Source organism: Sinocyclocheilus rhinocerous, unplaced genomic scaffold, assembly GCF_001515625.1.
Source record: "Sinocyclocheilus rhinocerous isolate Xijiao unplaced genomic scaffold, SAMN03320098_v1.1 scaffold869, whole genome shotgun sequence".
Taxonomy (NCBI): domain Eukaryota; kingdom Metazoa; phylum Chordata; class Actinopteri; order Cypriniformes; family Cyprinidae; genus Sinocyclocheilus; species Sinocyclocheilus rhinocerous.
The window spans coordinates 1,370,274-1,389,365 of NW_015653483.1; the positions used below are offsets into that span (position 1 = coordinate 1,370,274).

General features: G+C 37.7%; 1 protein-coding gene across 12 annotated transcripts in view; it reads left to right on the forward strand.

The window, feature by feature from the left end:
- The window catches only part of LOC107716330 (LIM domain-binding protein 1-A-like), a 21,129-nt gene extending 4,971 nt beyond the window's left edge, over window positions 1-16,158 (forward strand). For 5 of the 12 annotated variants that reach the window (XM_016522713.1, XM_016522712.1, XM_016522715.1 and 2 more), the window contains 10 exons: window positions 10,417-10,519; window positions 10,712-10,756; window positions 11,322-11,397; window positions 11,629-11,734; window positions 11,888-12,060; window positions 12,335-12,457; window positions 14,192-14,275; window positions 14,359-14,482; window positions 14,571-14,731; window positions 15,267-16,158. In XM_016522713.1, coding sequence (XP_016378199.1) covers window positions 10,417-10,519; window positions 10,712-10,756; window positions 11,322-11,397; window positions 11,629-11,734; window positions 11,888-12,060; window positions 12,335-12,457; window positions 14,192-14,275; window positions 14,359-14,482; window positions 14,571-14,731; window positions 15,267-15,497 — 1,226 coding nt within the window. In that variant the 3' untranslated portion in view covers window positions 15,498-16,158. Of the gene's footprint in view, window positions 1-7,591; window positions 7,911-10,416; window positions 10,520-10,711; window positions 10,757-11,321; window positions 11,398-11,628; window positions 11,735-11,887; window positions 12,061-12,334; window positions 12,458-14,191; window positions 14,276-14,358; window positions 14,483-14,570; window positions 14,732-15,266 lie in introns of those variants that run through there. The other 7 variants (XM_016522720.1, XM_016522717.1, XM_016522719.1 and 4 more) reach the window with 7 other exon arrangements.
- Window positions 16,159-19,092: the final 2,934 nt, after the last annotated feature.

Sequence of the window (19,092 nt, forward strand, 5' to 3'; positions counted from 1 at the left end):
ATTTGTAATTTTAACAAGTGCAGTTTCTGTGCTATGGTGGGGCATGAAATTCTTCATGGAGATCATTTTTTTGCAGGAAGGAGCACAATTGAGCAGACACAACTTTTTCTAAAATTTTAGACATAAAAGACTTTGGATAAAAGACCTAAGACTTTGCCAGTGCCACACTTTGGACAGAATCTTCATAAAAATGTTAGTACCGCTATATCCTTGGCTTAGAATCAAGTGATGTTCCTAAAGACATGGCTTCATGTTGGTGATCTAACAGCAAGTATCCTATAGGGAAACTCCGATCAATGGCAGCATGAAACGTTTAGCCATATACCTAGTGTAAGAGTGACAGAGTGATGATATTTACATTTGCATTTAATCATTTAGCAGACGCTTTTATCCAAAGCGACTTACAAATGAGAAGAACAAATAAAAGTAATTCAGACCAATAGCAGGGCAACAGTATACAAGTGCTGTAACAAGTCTCAATACAGCTGCTTTCCCCATTCTTTTGCCATTTGTAACTGTTGGGAATCTTAGTGTCTGAATGTTACCTGTTGGCCTTATAATGAATGAGCGTAGCTTGTTTGAGTGTGGTCAAATATGCTGGAAGTAGTGATGTAGCATATGTTGACTTTGCTGTGAAGCCCAGTGTGCGCCATCACCTACACAGAGAGGACAAATTTACACCACTAGACACAAGGCACTCTTGTTTCTGACCCAGTCTTTTTCTCTCACAAGTTATAGTCTCTGGATCACTTAAATACGTTTTTAATCGAGTCCATATGTTCAGTCTATAAGAGTTTCCAAGTACCAAACTTCATGTTCTTAAGATCTGTGGCATCATGGAAAGACAATCACTATTACAAGGCACGTAACGTCTGTCCTCTCCCTCACTGCAATAAAGATTAAAAACAGGGTGAATGGCATCAAGACAAGTTTGGACCAGTGTGGGGATTGTTTTGGTGCCATAAACACAAGGCAAGCAGTTTCTTAAGACGTTCTCAAGTCAGATTTTTATCTCTGTGCAAGAGCCAGCCACAAAAGCCTCTCTGGCAACCCCATTGATAAACAAGCCAAAATTTGGCACATTGCGTTTGTTTAAAATCAAGTCACAAGGGTACATTTTTACAAGCGTAGTCATGGAAATTTCCACAGACATGTGTCCTGTCTGATTGCTTTCCTTTTTTTGTGAGGAGGGAGGCGGGAAAGAGGGCGAAGAGAAGAAAAAAGGAGACGGGGTGAGACTGAAACAGGCTCGGAGCATAAGAGATGGCTCTTTCTTGCTTTAGTGTGGGATCCCACTGCGCTGTTTCATAAAAGGCAGAAGAGCACCGTAAAAAACTACTTGTGATGTTCACCTCTGTCAGAATCACGATGCAATCTGTGCTTACAGCGCACGCCCCTCCCCTCGACACAGGTTTCGTTTGAAGTCTGGTTTGTTTACATTCCTATGCTCATGTGGGTTGCACGTACAGTGGGCCGCTGTGATCTTCCTGTCTGGATTCGCGGATATATTCACTGAGCACGGATTGCACGCTTTTAATGGCCTCTTTTATAGCTTTGTTTGAGCTAGATAACAACCCATACCGACATTTTTAAATTTTACTAAGCTCCATCCAGCTGCTCTCTGCCACTCGACTCTCTACCTTTCACCCACAGGCACTCAATATCAGCATGTGTCCTGTTACCTCATGCAGAAAGTCACATGGGCCTTTGATTAGAAGGAAATGACTTTAAGCAAAGCTAAAATAGCAACCTCGGTCGCAAAGCAAGCCTGTTTCAAGTTGCACAACGATGAAAGGGTTAGGGTGTGCCTGTCAAGTTGGGAGAAGCTGCGTTGATTTACTGTCTCCCTGCTGGATTGGCAATGCCTGTGCGTTTAGTGTGCATTTGTGTGCGTGTGTGCAACATCTCCCCCCTCTCCAGCTCGTGGCTCACAGATCTGTCTCATTACACAGAGCTAGAACAAAATGGCTTCCTGTGCAGAAAGCTCCCCTCAACTTGTCAGTGTTAGATGGGGATGTTAGAACTGGTTATGTCACGTGTCACCTATGGTGACGGAATATTAGATGAGAGCTGGCATTTGCCAGCTGCACAACTCCACCACAGCAAGAATCAATGCCCTGTCTGAACAAAAAGGACACATGATTTTACGGACTGAATGAAGATTTATTAGTGGTGCTTGGTAGGATAAGCATCAATATTGCTATTGCTTATATTTGTACCTCTATTTGTATTATGATTTGGCATGTGACTCACTGTTTGTGTATGGATACGAATGATTCTTTAAATTGTGCGGATTGATGATGAGAGGTGTGCTGTTACTTTTCCAGGTGTTTTCAAACTGGCATCCTTATATATAAACAAATATGCAATAATTTTTTACCACATTTACAGAATTTGACATTATTAATGCAAAATGTTATTTTAGGGCAGTCAAAGTCATCACTTTTGTGGTTTCTTAGTATAAAAAAAAAATTTGCTATTACATTTGAAGAAAAAAAACACCTTTCTCACACAGTATAAATGGGTCACAACTTTTAAATTTTTCTGCAGGTAATCACAACAGTAGGCTACTGAAATGTGATTTTGCTATTATGTAGGCTGCTAGTTCAATAAACAGTTAATATTGTTTTAATTGTTTTTAAATAAAATTGTTAATAAGAAGTTAATATTGAGTAACTTATATTTTACACACAATATTACCAGTTACTTTGTGTACTTTTCGCACCACCTTACTTGCTAAACGAAGCCAGAAACACACAGTAGTAATGGTTCGTTCCTAAATGAATCAATGTTTTTGAATGGATCTTTTGAGTGAATCAATCAATGACTCATGAAAACACTTGAATTCAAAATAGTGCACTATCGTGCTACTCTTAATATATTCACCGTATATTGCAGAAATAGTAATAGACCTACGCTATTAAGCTATTCGGAATTCCATGTCTCATTCTTGATTGAATGGTGTTTTTGAACAAATCATTTAATAGACGATCAAATGACTCACTTATACAGTCACTTATCGACACCTACTGGTGTAATTATTAAGTAATTTGCAGTAAGTCATTGAAAAATCCGGAGCTATACATATGCCTTAAGAAATTCTTTCATAGACTAGACTTACTCTGAAGGTACAAGCCAAGCCATCTAGAAACCAGAATATCATGGAGAATCTTTAAAAGAGGTTGACTATTTACTTGGGGCAGTAAACTGCTTTGCAACTACCCAAAACATCCTAGCCACTGCATACCAACACCCTGATGGTGACTTTTGCATGGGCAAATATTTTGTTCAGAAAATGTAGTTTTGCAATCATGATAAAGGACAGCTGCTGTAGTTGAGCCAAATAACTGTATAGATCAGCAATTGTAAATGCAAGAGTGTATTGTAGAACTGCAGTAATAAAATGAATTAAATATGTAAAATGTAATAAAATGAGAAGTAAGCAAAGGCATCTGTATCTTGTAGAGTGACGAGGATCAGCTGTTTGCTACTCTATGATTTCCAGCTCAGTGGCTCCTGCCCTGAGACCTCGATAAACTTCCATGACCTGACCCTGCGGCTGCTGATGCCAATGGAAACACACTGAGTATGATTAGAACAGACCCCACGCTCTCTCTATATACCTGAAGTGTGTATTTTATGTAGGGAACACCTAAAGTGCTAGAGCTGATTTATTCCCAATGACAGCAAATGTGTTTTCCTCGGTACGTTTTACTGCTCATTGATTTTCCTCAGCATTCTCATCAAGTATTTCTCCCACTGCTTTTTGAGGTCTGACACTGGTGTTTGATGGCATCGAGTGTTTGCCAACAAAGTCAACAAAAACCACAGTTACTTATTAGTCATTTATCAGACACTTTCATATCCAAAGTGACTTACAGTATATTTATTACAGGTCCAGTCCCCACGGAGTGACCTGAGGTTAAGTGCTTTGCCACATCTTTAACCACTAAGCTGCCACTGCAGTGCAGCAGGAGGTAGAATATTCACTGTATATTTGTTAAGCGTGGGCATTTCAGAGCCCTCATCTTATTTCATCTCACAGCAGTGCAACGCGTGTTTCCAAGTGATTTAACGGCTTAAAGAGATGCTTGCAACAAAAAAGCCAGTCAGTTTAATCCACCGGTGGGTTCACTCAGCTTTGCATACGTCTCTGGCAATCAAATGCTTGTAAGAGTTTTAGGTGGTAATGAGTAGTTTGGGATGAAAAGAAAGGAATCACCTGTAGAGCATAAGCATTAGAAAAGTCTGAAGAGACTGTTTGATACCTGCTGGGTCATCAGAACATCATCATCTGGAAAATCAGAGGAAGGTGTCTGTTGCTGGTATTGGTGAGTCATGATTGGGGTCAGTAAGATTTTTTTAAAAGAAATTAATACTTTTATTTAACAAAGGATACATTAAATTATTTAGAATGTTACAAAAGATTTCTATTTCAAATAAATGCTATTCTTTTGAACTTTTTATTCATCAAAAACTAACAAAAAATATAAAGCAGCACAACTGTTTTCAACATTGATAATAATAAGAAATGAAGACCAAATAAGCACAGAAAGATTTCTGACTAGATTAATAAGCATCATAGGAATAGACTATATTTTTTAGATAAATTTAAATAAAAAAAGTTATTTTAAATATTTCACAATTTTTAATCAAACAAATGTAGTGTATATTAACATAACAATATTTTTTATTGAATAAAACTGATAAAACTTCAAATTTCATAAACTTCATAATAAAATTTCTGTTTTTTTCCTGTAATATTATACTGAAATATTTTTGATAACAAAAAAAAAAAACTGATTTTACCAACATATTAGCATGTACAGTATGAGAGTTTCTGTATTTTCTCACCAATGCTTTTTCATGATTTTACCATGAGTTTTCCAGTTTGTGATGACAGGATAACAGTTTTGTTAAACAGTTTGATAGAGATCTCACAAAGAGTAATTAGCCAAAGAAACACTTCAGAATATAAAATATTTCTATTGACTATAGAAAGAGTTGAGACTTTTTCATGACTGTATAAGATTTCAATAATTTCCAGTCAAACTTTGAAAGTCCATAAAATGTCCAGGTTTTCACGGATCGTGGGAACCCTAAACAAAATATTCACATGTGCGGTAATATAAATGCTTAATCTAAATCTTGGGATTTATTTCATCGATTTCATGACAAATTCAAAAGTGTAGACTTTCTTTTGTGAACAGCACATGAAATTCCTCTCCTGCGCATTCCTCTGAGTAGAGGACAGACATTAGATATGATTTGCACTGCAGTCATTCCCCCACAGTAGTTAGTATGGCCCTCACATATGTCGTCTGTCGCCAGAGCATTATCACGCTCTGCCAGCCGTGTAGCTGTGAGCAGCCTGGGTGAGCGTGAGGCACATGGCTCCTCCTGTCCTTGTGTTTGGGAGAGATGAGGCAGTGGCATAACAAAGAGCCCCCGGAGCACTCGGATGCAAGCAGAGGCCTCATCAGGGAGCGAGATTTTGTCAGCCATGTCGGTGGAGGATGGAGTTTTCCCACAGAGGCAATCCTTCATTCAAACCGGAGGAGTTCAAATGAGAACAGCTTCAGTACTGCAGATGAAGGACGTTCATGAAGCTTCATAAAGCTAATAAATGAATTCAGCAAGGGCCCCAATGGACGTTTAGCTATAATCGTTTTTTTGTTCTGCATGTCTGGATGTGACATTTAACCAAGCAGCTTATTAGATCCATCAGTTATCAGACCCATGTTGAGGTACCTGTCATCCTGATTTCACACCCTAATTTATATAGTCATCAGTGGCTCCCTTAACACTCATGTATAATCGTGAAGTTGGCCCATAGTTTCTTTGCAAAATTTATACTGCAATCCTTTGACTTCAGAAGATTTGGGGTTTATGCACGTTCATGACATCAGGGGGCGATGTTGTTCTATCTGAGGGAGTGGAAGGTTCTATGACCCATCACACGTGCCTATGTGACCCACAGCAATTTATCGTGAATTCATTATGTGCTGATTTGACCCACAGCCAATTTAGTATACTGTAGATTCTTTAGTAAAGTCTCTGACTTGAATGCTCTTATATCATTCTGAAAGAGACAGTTCACCCCAAAATTAATTTTAAGTCATCATTTACTCACCCTCATGTCGTTTCATGTCGTTTTAAACCGTTATGCATTTCTTTTTTTTTGTGGAACATAGGCCTAAATAAAAAATATAAATATTTAATATATAATAAATATTTTGAAAAATGTTACAATGAAACTCAACTCATTCTTCATTTAGTAAAACTGGCATTTTGATCCCAATTATATACTTTTGATATGATTAACAGGAAAAACACAAATATTGAACTTTATTTGAAGTAAATTGAATAAATATTCAAGTCCATATAGAATATATATATTTTATACATAAATATATAAAATATTTAACTTGCAAAGATTCTGATGTTTTTATGCATTTTTAAATTTATTTATCAAAGTTACTAGTTTAAGTGCTACAAACTAAATAAATGATTTTAGAGAGCTTATTGCCAACAGGGTCTTCAGAAGATGTGTTCGTGGTGTAAACAGCATCCTCTCTGCGCTCATTTAAGTCATGTGTTATATATTTATTTATTTATTTATTTATTCATTCATTTATTTATTTCTTGTAGTCAACTCGAAAGTGTTTTCCTTTTGACAAATGTACAGTATAAGCTTTCGACGTGAAGTGTACTGAATGCAGGATGAGGGTGCGGGCTAGTGGTCGACCGATATATCGCCAAGGCCGATTTGGCATTTTTTAAAAAGTTTTTCTGATTTTTCTGGTTCGCTGTTGTCGTTAACTGTTCTGTCTAAATACGGATAAAAGTCTGTCTAATAATCAGATAGAACGTTTAAACAAAGGAATTAAAATGTATACAAAAAGTCTTATAACGATTGCTTTTATATTATTAGTAATAGAAAGGCAAACATTATAATACTTCCTTGTTTGCCGTCAGCATTCAGCAAATAACGTTACGCATTTATATCATTTAAACAAATCTTTGAATGTCTAATAATAAACATCTAATTTCAAAAACCTTGCAAACGTAGTCAGATCCAATTGTGAGATCTTGTGAAGTGTGCATGTGTATCCTGCATTGATCAGCGTGTTCTCTGGGTGACGGTCGATCCGTGTGAATTGAATGCGGACAGGCGGAGAGTTCAGCTTCACTGGAGACTCGCGATCGACAAACTTTAAACTCGTGATTTTAAATTATGCTGCGCTTTATGCATTTGCCCACGGTCATATTCATGTCATTTTCACTGTGTACTGTATGTAAAAGGAGTGTTACCTTGGCTTTATTTGAAAAAATATGATTCCCAATGCACAATGCACACAAACTTCCCAGAATGCTCTGTTGGTTACAGTTTACTTCCTTTTTTCAAATTTCTTAAATAATAATTAATTAAAATAAATACAATTATATCGGCTTTATATCAGCCACCCTGCTTTCCAAGATATTGGCATCGGCTGTCAAAAAACCAATATCGGTCGACCACTAGTGCGGGCAGTAGTAGAGTGTGTCCGGGCTGGGGGAGGGGTGGGCTTGATTGGAGGGGAGCGCGAGGGGTTGATGTTCCATTAGAGCAGGGAGTGTTGAGGGGGGCTGCACGGATAGGAGAGAAAGAAGGGCCTGTACCATTGTTCATGAACAGGAACAAAGGGTCGCACGGGCACTTTTCCTCGTTACCCGCTTGAGTCCGGTTCCCGTTTAACAAAGTCTACTACCAGCGCTGAAGCTGCATTTGGTAACTGCTTTTTGCACACCACCATGGTTTGAAGGGACTGATGTTTCTGCTCACCTCGCTTTAAGAACCGACAGACCGGGATTATAAACAGGGAGCACCGGGAGGAGAGCGCGTCGAATTCCAGCTTGGATTCCTGCAGGTGCGCTTGTGCTTCAGCGCAACATTAATTCATAGCAACCTTTCGTTTTAAAGTGAGAAAGCGTGAAAATAAAGGCGTTGAATTGCGTCGCCATGGTGATGCTGTTTACGCTGTTGAAATAATCAGCGAACCTATGCAGGGCCTCGCCTGTGTTCCGAGCCAGGCCTGGCTAAGCTAGGCTATCAAGTTTGTCGTTATAGTAGACAAATATCGAGACTTGCTAGGAATCAGTTGCTAAAAATAAATCAGCAATACGTGTTTTGAATTAAGTGCTGTGTCTTTTAATAATGGTTCAATGCACTTTATTATGAATTGTATTAAGTAGTGTGGCTACACCTTAATAGTAGCTTAGCACAAATGTTCACCAACAACAGAGAGAGGAGGATGAAGTCGTTACTATTAATCTGTATGAATAGGCATTAAATACAGTCATTTGATATATCTGTTTTTAATGGCTTTAAATTATAATCATTTGAGATTAAAATTGGCTTTTTTACTTTTGTGTGTGAATAGCATTATAAAACATGTTATTCTGGTCAATTTAGTGTGAGCTTTAGTCTAAATAGTGTGTGTAATTCTTAAGGACATGACTGAGAATTAACGCATTATATTTCTCACATACACTATAAAAAACAGCCCTAATGTAAAGAGAGTAGTTGGGAAAAAATGTGCATGTCTTAGTTTATTTTATATTATGCAGGTTATTAAAACTCACAGAACCACAACATTGACAGGATGGTGCATCAGACTAGTAGAATGGAAGATCTGTATGTGTGACCATGCATCATTTTTCCAGCTTTTCTGGTTGACTGCCATGCAAAACTGGCAAAGATCAGGGAAATGTAATATTGTGAAAAGTCATGGATATTTCTATAGTGAATATAAATGTTTCTTGTTATGCTAAATTCAAATTATTTAATCAAATATCCATAACATAAGAAATCATGAGCACAATCATGGAAATTCCTTAGTCAAAAGGTACGGGATCATCCTTTATTTCCATCGTATAGCCTTTATAGTGACACAAATGTGCAAGAATCATGAAGTGCACTTTATGGATAATGTTGCATTATAATAATGGACTGAATTGTGCATTGCATTAGATTAGTCTTTGTTCGGCATGTTTTGGGGTTGTTGCTTTTAGCTTGCTGTTTCAGTTAACATGAATTACACAGCACTAACTGGAGTTATATGAATTCTTATATACAGTATGAGTGAGTTAGTGACATGACGTGTAGCCAGGTATGGTGTCCCATACTTGGAATTTGTGCTCTGCATTTAACCCATCCAAGTGCACACACACACACACCGTGAACACACACATCCATGTTTGCTGCAGCGCCCAGAGAGCTGTTGGGGTTTCAGTGAGGTCTCACCTCAGTCATGGTATTGAAGGTGGAGACGAGCGCTGTACATTCACTCCCCACACCTACAATCCCTGCTGGTACTGAGACTCGAATCCGCAACCTTTCGACACACTAACCAAAAGGCCACGTCTGCCCAGGGAATGTAAGCTACAGGGAAATAATTTCTATGTCACATGATCACATAATGGCGTTTGCTGACCAGTGTGTGGGCGGATTATCTATCTTAAAAATATTTTTATCATTTTAATTTTTTTAGAGAGATAATGAAGTATTTAAGGTACCATTTCCTTCAGTCTCAGATCAGCATGCATTTCACTAAGCTAATTGCAAGGCTTGACAGTGAACAAGAATAACTCAAGTCTTCTTATATTTATTTATAAAAAAAAAAAAAGATTGACGTGATGAAGTCATATGATGCATCAGAATTGTACTGGATGTGTTTTTAGGCCTGTGTATATTCTGTGAATGTCTGTATATTGTAGATATAATGTACAGTCTGTTACATTGCCTTAAGAAAGTATTCATACCCCTTCATTTTTTTTCACGTTTTGTTATGTTGCTGCCTTATGTTAAACTGCTTTAAATTACTTTTTTTCCACATCAATCTACACTCCATACACCATACGGACAAAGCAAAAACAGAATTGTCACAAACCTGTTTCTGAGCTCTACAGGCAGTTCTTTTGACCTCAGGGCTTGGTTTTTGCTCTGATATGCATTATCAGCTGTTAGACCTTTAATTAAGATGTGTGTGCCTTTCCAAATCATACCCAGCCATTCAATTGAATTTGCCACAGGTTAACGTCACTCAAAGTGTAGTAACATCTACAAGTAATATGAATGCTCCTGAGCTAAATTTCAACTGTCCCAGATAAGGGTATGAATACTTAAGCAATGGAATAATTTAAGTTTTTTATTTTTAATAAATTTGCAAAGATGTTAAAAACCTGTTTTTTGCTTTACCATTATGGTGCATGGAGTGTAGATTGATGTGGGAAAAAGTAATTTAAAGCAGTTTAACATAAGGCAGCAACATAACAAAATGTGGAAAAAAAATGAAGGGGTATGAATACTTTTGCAAGGCACTGTATGTCTGAGTGGTGTTTTCTTTCTCATTATCTTTCTGTTTCCTATTCTAGGCTGTTCGTCCAAGTCCTTCAAGCTGTACTCCCCAAAGGAGCCCCCCAACGGTAGTGCCTTCCCTCCATTTCACCCAGGCGCAATGCTGGATAGAGATGTGGGGTGAGACTTACGTTGTGATTATTGTTTTACATGGTGAAGAAGACTGTGTGCGTGTGTGGCCATTTTCTAGTTTTAAAGTAACAGTTGCTTGACATCTAGCTAACATCTATCTAAAGTAAACTGATAATACACTAGATATGTAATATGAAAGATGCTTATTTGAAATTCTTCATTATTCCCCTTATATTTCAGTCCGACGCCGATGTATCCCCCGTCTTACATGGAGCCTGGAATAGGGTAAGTACTTATTTGGCAGCTAACATCTTTGTCTACAGCAGTATATTTTCAGGAGACAGACAGCGGGGTGTAAATACATAGTGGATGTACTAAAACACAAAAGCTTTTGGTTTCACTGCATGTTTTAAACTGTCGCAAGCCTTTTCAGACTCTGCTCTGCCTTGTAAAATACAGTTCATATTATTTCATTATTTTCTTGAGAAAAGTATAATTTTTCTTAATATATTATTTAAATGCACATACACACTACTGTTCAAAAGTTTGTAGGCCAATAAGATTTTTTGATGTTTTTGAAAGAAGTTACTTATGCTCACCAATTACTGTGAACTATTATTACAATTTAAAATAACTGTTTCTATTTTAATGTATTTTAAAATGTAATTTATTTACTCCAGTCTTAACTGTCACATGATCCTTCAGAAATCATGCTGCTCAAGAAACTTTTCCTATCAGTCTTGCTGAATAAAAGTATTAATTTCTTTGAAAAAAAAAAAAAATCTTTCTGACCCCAAACTTTTGAGTGGTAGTGTATGCTCAGTAGCTTTATAATAATGTCATGTTACAGGAGGCACACACCGTTTGGAAATCAAACAGACTACAGAATATTTGAGCTCAACAAAAGACTACAGAATTGGACAGAGGTAAAAAAACAAAAAAAAACACTATCACATTCATCAGCATTCATGGTACACACATTTTAATAGGGAGTAACAGAAATCCTATTTTCTTTTGCTGAAATGGAAACAGTAGTTTGTTTGTTTGCATGCATGCAAATCATGCAAAAACTTGCAATGTAAATGTTGCTTGTTTAGCTAATTTAAGTTTATTTTAATTAAGATTATAGATGAATAGTGTTTTTTGTGCTTTCTCAGCAGGACTGTGACAATTTGTGGTGGGATGCGTTCACTACAGAGTTTTTCGAAGATGATGCAATGCTGACGATCACTTTCTGTCTGGAAGATGGGCCCAAACGATATAGTAATGTTCCGTTTTGTAAAGTCACTTCAGTGATTTTAATGTTTGTATTTGAATTTGATTTGAATAATCAAATATAGACAGAGACATAAGGAAATGCATTTATATTTTGGTAGTCCCCCTGTAACTGAATCCAAAATTGTATCATGTTTCCAGCTATTGGTAGAACGTTGATCCCTCGGTACTTCAGGAGTATTTTTGAGGGTGGGGCCACTGAACTCTTCTATGTGCTGAAACATCCCAAGGAGTCTTTCCACAATAACTTTGTGTCCCTGGACTGTGATCAGTGCACCATGGTTACACAGAACGGCAAACCCATGTTCACACAGGTATCATTTTCCTCTGTGTACAGTTTTAAAACATTGATCCTTTGGTATGACCACGATTATACTACTCACGTCTTGCAGTTTATTATCAGAAATAAATCCTAAAAATAGCCTTTGTGTTGCCCGTTCATTTCCTTTTCAAAGTGAACGTGGTGTCAGAGAAGATATGTTTAAAAAAAAAAAAAGCATTGCAATAAGAACATAACAGTCAAGTTTATAGCAGGCCATCTCCACCATTGCCATTTGACATAACTGAGAAATCCTGTCATCTCCTTAGGTGTGTGTGGAGGGCAGACTGTACCTCGAGTTTATGTTTGATGACATGATGCGTATTAAGACATGGCACTTCAGCATCAGACAGCACAGAGAGGTCGTGCCGAGGAGCATCCTGGCAATGCATGTGAGTTTGGGATATTCAATCGTACTGTTTTTTTTGTTGCTACAGCATCTATTCACATCATTACTAAAAGTTTGGAGTCAGGAAGTTTTTGTTGTTTTGTTTTGAAAGAAATTACTGTTTTTTCAATTCATAATGCTGCAAAATACTTCCATTTAAAATAAATGCAGTTCTTTTGGGCTTTTAATTCATCAAGAAACCCTGAAAAAAGTTAGTACGGTTTCCACAAAAATGTTAAGCAGCACAAACATTGATGATAACTAGAGTCCGACCGATATATCGTTTAGCCGATATTATCGGCCGATATGAGCCTGTCGCCGATATGAATTTTTTTTTTTACAGAGCATATAACGCAGATAAAATGGTGTAATTACTTAGTTTGTCCAGCAGAGCGCGCTCCATTGTTTGCTACTGGTGACCTGGATGAAATGCTTTAAAGAGGTCCTATTATGCTTTTTCACTTTCGGTATCGGTATTGGCCCCAAAAAACCCATATCGGTCGGGCTCTAATGATAACATTTCATGGGCACCAAATCAGCATATTAGAATAATTTCTGAAGGAGCATGTGACACTGAAGACTGGAGCAATGGCTGCTAAAAATTCAGCTGTCCCATCACATGAATAAATTACATTTTAAAATATATTAAATGAGATTTTATGACATTAAAGAGCAGGTCATATGGTATTTTAGAGTGTCCTAATATTGTGTTGGAGTCCTCTACAACAGGTTTAAATGCATCTAAGGCCAGAAAACATTGTAATTTTCTCAGAATATACATTTAATATTAGAGTCATTTGCCAATGATTTCGAAAAGATTCGTTCCAAGCAAGTTCGGAGCAAACCCCTCCCTTCCATAAGCCTACTCTGCTCTGATTGGTCAGCTGGCCAAGCAGCCTGTTGTGATTGGCACACAGAGAAGTCCTTGAGCAAGTTAGCGAGCGCTACTATTGCCAAAGCACCTTTACATAAAACAATAATATAGTGCTCCAATCCGTTCAAAAACTGCCGGTGCAGCAAAATAAACAGCAATTTCACAATGATTATAAAGTCTGTGCGCTACACTACATTATTTATTATTAAACTAATTAATTATTAGAACAACGTCAGTCTACATTAATCGACACATTCCTAGGAAATAGTGGGTTCAAAGCGAATTATCAGAACTAACGTATTTCAGTAAGACAGTAATATCATGCTTTACCTGGAAACCTAAAGCTGCACTATAGGTGTACACTAAACACAAAGCTCTTCTTGACATGATGTAAACACACTAACTAGCGGAAGTGTTTGTATACAGGTCAGACTCTGTTCGTATTTCGCGGGCAGGCGGGGATTATGCAAATGTGTACCCAGTGACGTATTATTATTACGTATACAGTGGGTACGGAAAGTATTCAGACCCCCTTAAATTTTTCACTCTTTGTTATATTGCAGCCATTTGCTAAAATCATTTAAGTTAATTTTTTTTCCTCATTAATGTACACACAGCACCCCATATTGACAGAAAAACTTGTAAAAATCGACGCGTTTCAGAAAGGCGGGGCATAGAGGAGAAACAATAATGTACAGTATGTGGAAAATAATGTGTTTTTTGAACCTTAAACCGCATAAACACATTTCATTACACCAAATACACAAAATAATGTTCTTTTTAGCAGCATCATATGACCCCTTTAAGAAAAATCATGCTTGCACTACTATTTATGCTGATAAACATAGATTCCTTCCCCAACAGGCCCAAGACCCCCAAATGCTTGACCAGCTATCAAAAAACATCACAAGATGTGGCTTATATAACTCTACGCTGAACTACCTCCGAGTAAGTTCATTTCCATCAGTCTACAGAACGATGGATGTGAATTACAAAAACATCTCGATAACTGTTTTTTCCCTCTCCCACAGCTTTGTGTAATCCTGGAGCCCATGCAGGAGCTGATGTCCAGGCACAAGACGTACAGTCTCAGCCCACGAGACTGCCTCAAAACCTGTCTGTTTCAGAAATGGCAGAGAATGGTGGCCCCACCAGGTGAGAATCGGGCGACTTTCTTCTGAAAGTGAAAGATCCAGCAGTGTCCCGCATGAGTTTTAGATATCTCCCCTTGTTCTTTCTCCAGCCGAGCCACCAAGACAAGCCCCCAACAAGCGAAGGAAACGGAAAATGTCTGGTGGCAGCACGATGAGTTCTGGAGGGGGCAACAACAACAACAACAACAACAACAGCAACAGTAAAAAGAAAAGTCCAGCCAGCAGTTTTGCGCTCTCCAGCCAGGTACCTGTAAGCATCTCATTTTAAAGTCCATTTTGAGCTTTGGGAGATGGGTAGCGGCAGAAGGGTGAACCAATGCTTGTATTCAAGTTATGGGTAATATTAGGAAGACAGACCCAACATAGAGACAAGTGGACATGATCCAATGCTGGGCAGTCCCTGGTCCTTTAGGGCCGCAGGTCTGTGGGTTTTTTGTGCTTTTTGTCAGTCTGTTGGGTGTTTTGAGCTCCAGAGACGCAGCCAACACTAGAGACCCGAGGTGGAATGAACCCGTGCAGCACTCAAGGATCCGGGATGCCCACCATGGCAGAGCTATTTAGTGTTCAGCATGGTGAACGTAGCCTTTTCTCATACAGCACTGCTGGTTTAAGTTCCTGTGGCTGGTGCACCGTGCTGATTTGGGCTTGTAGTGAGCAGAATAGTGGAGGTGTAGTTCCTCAGTGCCTTCTGCAGTTGCGATGTGGTGTAGAGAGCCACCGCGTCCCCCTACGGAGCACCCCCGGGTTGCAGGGATAATGTTTGCGCCCCTTCCTGTCCCCTGCAGGATGTGATGTTGGTGGGAGAGCCCACTCTGATGGGAGGGGAGTTCGGGGACGAGGATGAGCGGCTCATCACGCGGCTGGAGAACACACAGTTTGATGCGGCCAATGGCATCGACGACGAGGACAGTTTCAACAGTTCCCCCGCCCTGGGCACCAACAGCCCCTGGAACAACAAAGCTCCCTCCAGCCAGGAGAGCAAAAATGACAACCCCACCTCACAGTCATCGCAGTAGAAGTGTTAGGGGCTAGCGAAAGGCTCGAGAAGCCGCTCGAGGACACCTCGCTTGCTTGCTCACACGATCCGGTCCTAGTCTTCTGCCTTGACGAGTCCTCAATTGGTCAGACGTGAAATTGGCCCTCCTCATCCTCCTCCTCCTCTGTCGCCATCAGACATTCCGTTTTGTTGATTCTTTTGTTTCTTTGAGAGTCGTTTTCCAACACCATCCGTTTCTGTGTCTCGATCAGTCTTAGCGATCAGGCTGTGGGTTATTGTTCCAACCTCGGGTCTCTCTGTGCGTGCTGTGCTTTGACACGCATGGCCGTTTCTGTTGTGCTCACTTGACAGGAAAGGATCACTTTTTATCTAACAGTTTAGTGATATGACCATTGTGTGCACCTCAGATTCAAACCCAACGCTCCATTTTTAAAAACTCAATTATTTGTTTTGTAGGACCTGGTTGGAACAAAAACCTGTACAGTTCCGGAGCTTGAGGACCGGAGTTGAGAACCACTACGTAAAGTCCTTTAAGTAAAACTAAATAAAGTGTAAAGCATCGAGGTTCTTGAGTTTGGTCATGCCCGAGATGGTCACTGAGAGCTTGCCTGACCATTACACCAGACTCAAAAGAAGTGTTTGATTATTATTTTTTTTATTATTGTTTGCATTCTTTTTAGTTTCTTGTTCTTGTTCTTTTTTTATTTTAATTTTTTTTAATAACGATTTCTAAAGAGAAAAAATAAGCAAGCAAACAAAAAACTATAAATATCCTTTGCACTCTTGTCACTGTATTTTGGATCTATTTTTTAAAAATGATTATGATGAATTTTGTTCTTATTAAAACAAAAAAATTTGATAATCTTTAACTGGAAAATGCTGTCAATCTCAATGTAAAATAACACATTTTGTATTGTTACTGTTATCAATATTATTGTAAGTAGATGCTACTTTGCTCTAAGCTTTACACCTATCTGTCTTTCAGTTTCTGTTTTAATCGTCTTTGAAAATGAGATTACATGATCATAGCATGTATGTCTGGGAACTGCATGTGTCAGACATTAGCTATTGCAGCTGTAACAGTCTCATTGTTTGCTGGATCTAAATCCAACACTGTTAGTACAACGGCTGGTGGCACATTTTGTCCTGAGACCGTAGCTATGAACATTTTGTTTCCTGGAGGTTTTTACCCAATTGAAAAGAACAGACCAAGCTCAGTACCTGACATTCACATGGAATAGTTTGCTTTAAAAGTCTAGTGAAAAAATCAAATTAGTATGCCAGCCATTGTTTTCTTTTACCCGATGCTACAGACCAAGGAGCAAGATCCTTTAATTTGACACATTTATATAACGATTTTGTTTTATCATAATTTTGTTTGTGTATTTGTGATTGTATATTTAAGATTGTAGCCAAGTTCTGTATAAGTGTAATTCTATTTACTCTTCTCTAGGAACCCTGTGCCCTTCACCCCTTCATATGTCAAAAGTAAAGCCGAACCTTTCATTTCAGATTGTTTCTAGATGCATTAAAGGTACAACTACCTTTCACCTGAGAAGGTAGATTATAGTTTTTAAGTCAATGTACAATGTATTTATTTTTTTTAAAGTCTTTGCCATTGCATTATATATCGAGACGATATATGTTACTATGTATTTGATGTTGCCTCTGTGCATTATTTTACTTTTTATTTTATTTTCTTCATTAACCTAAGATGATATATAAATCCTTGAATGACTCCATAAGAGTTCTTATGTTACATGATTTACATGATCCAGATCAATAATTCCAAGAAGCCCCTTTGAGGTTACTGTGTCTTGGGTTTTAAAAACACCAGAGGGCACTCCACTGTAATGCTTCCACTGATTTATAAAAATGGTCAAAGACTAAACTGTAGTTAAATGTAACCATCCTAAGGCATACAAATACAAAATAATTTTTCTTGAATACATCACTCGTGAAATACAGTGTTGTTTCAGGTTCATTTCTCAAATTTGCCATAAAGCAGGTATGCTCTTTGCTTTGTTTTCAGAGCCCCTTTGTCGTTGTTTTACAGATATATTTTGCCTCGTGTCTGCCATTGACAATTGATATATGGTACCAATAAAACACATTTTCACAAGCTATCATACCTGGTATATGGTTAAAATACGCATATCCACAGTACATTAAAAATTATGAGAGGCTTCCTGAACACTGGGTTTCTGATAAGAAATGTGAACAACAACTCTTAATAGTCTATAGCGCGTTATTGACACTTCATATTTCCAGGTAGATCCTCTGCAAACAGCTCCAGATCTAGAAGTGTTTTTGTTGTACTTTAAGGTTAGAGCAGTGTTTGCTAACCTGGTTGTTTATAAGTGATCGTAGCAATCGGAGGCCACCAGGAAGCATGTCCTACTTTTTAACAGAACTCAAAATTGTTAGGGCAGTTAACAGGAACAATAAGGAAACTATTAAAAATGTCTCATGACAAATGTTTTTGATCTTTGAATAAGTTCAAGCATTTGGAATGCTTAGCAATAGTTTTAAATCCAACTTATATTTTTATTAAAGAGTCCACATGTGCATATGGTTATTTATCTGCTGTTAAATGTTTTTGGGCAAAAGAAGTGACACTCCCTTTTTTGTTCATGTCTATTAAGATATTAATAAATGCAATTCTTAGCAAAAAATACTTTAATGCACCCACTAATCATGTTTTCAATTAATAAATTAAAAGTCATTGGATATTCTTAAAAGAATAATTCACCCAAAAATGAAAATTGTCATAATTTACTCATTCTCTTTGTCGTTCCAAACCTTTCTTCTGCGAAACATAAAAACTATGGGATTTCTTCCTTCCTTTCTTTTTTTCTTTCTTTTTTTTATAGAAATGTAGGCCTGTAATTTAATCAATGAAATATAAGGTGTAATGTTTTTTAAATAAGTTTCTTTAGTATTCATCTTTTTTTTTGTCATCTGGGACATTATTATTATTATTATTATTATTTTTTTTAGTTTGTCATTGTCATTTTTTGTAATTGACCAAATGTTCGTTGTCAATAATAGTAATTTTATAGATACAATTTTGTCTTTGATAACTCTTTTATCTAAATTGAAACAACAAGAACAAAAAGTTTAAATATATATTAAGTTAAATATAATTTTAGAAACAACAGCAATAGAAAATCAAATGCGGTCACCCTCAGATTTAAAGGGGTCATATGATGTTGCTAAAAAGAACATTATTTTGTGTATTTGGTGTAATGAAATGTGTTCTACAATTTGTAACAGCAATAATACTACAGTGAGAATAAAAGTTACGCCTTCTTTGTGTGAACATTTGGGCGGCGTTATGCAAATCTTCCCACATCGTGACGTAGACATGTGGGGGCGTGTTAGAACGAGCCGTTTTAGGTAGGCGTGGTTGACTCTTAACTTTTATAAAGAATATCTCTTTGGATTTGAGACTTTAGTCTTTGCAACTTCACAGATCTTCTTTATGCACCAAGAGCTTGTAACACTTCAAAGAGAAAGGAAAAATTGAAATCGCATCATATGACCTCTTTAAATTGATTCCTTTCTGAAAACTATGAACTGGGAGCCTCCCTCCCGCTCTTTCTCTCCCTCCC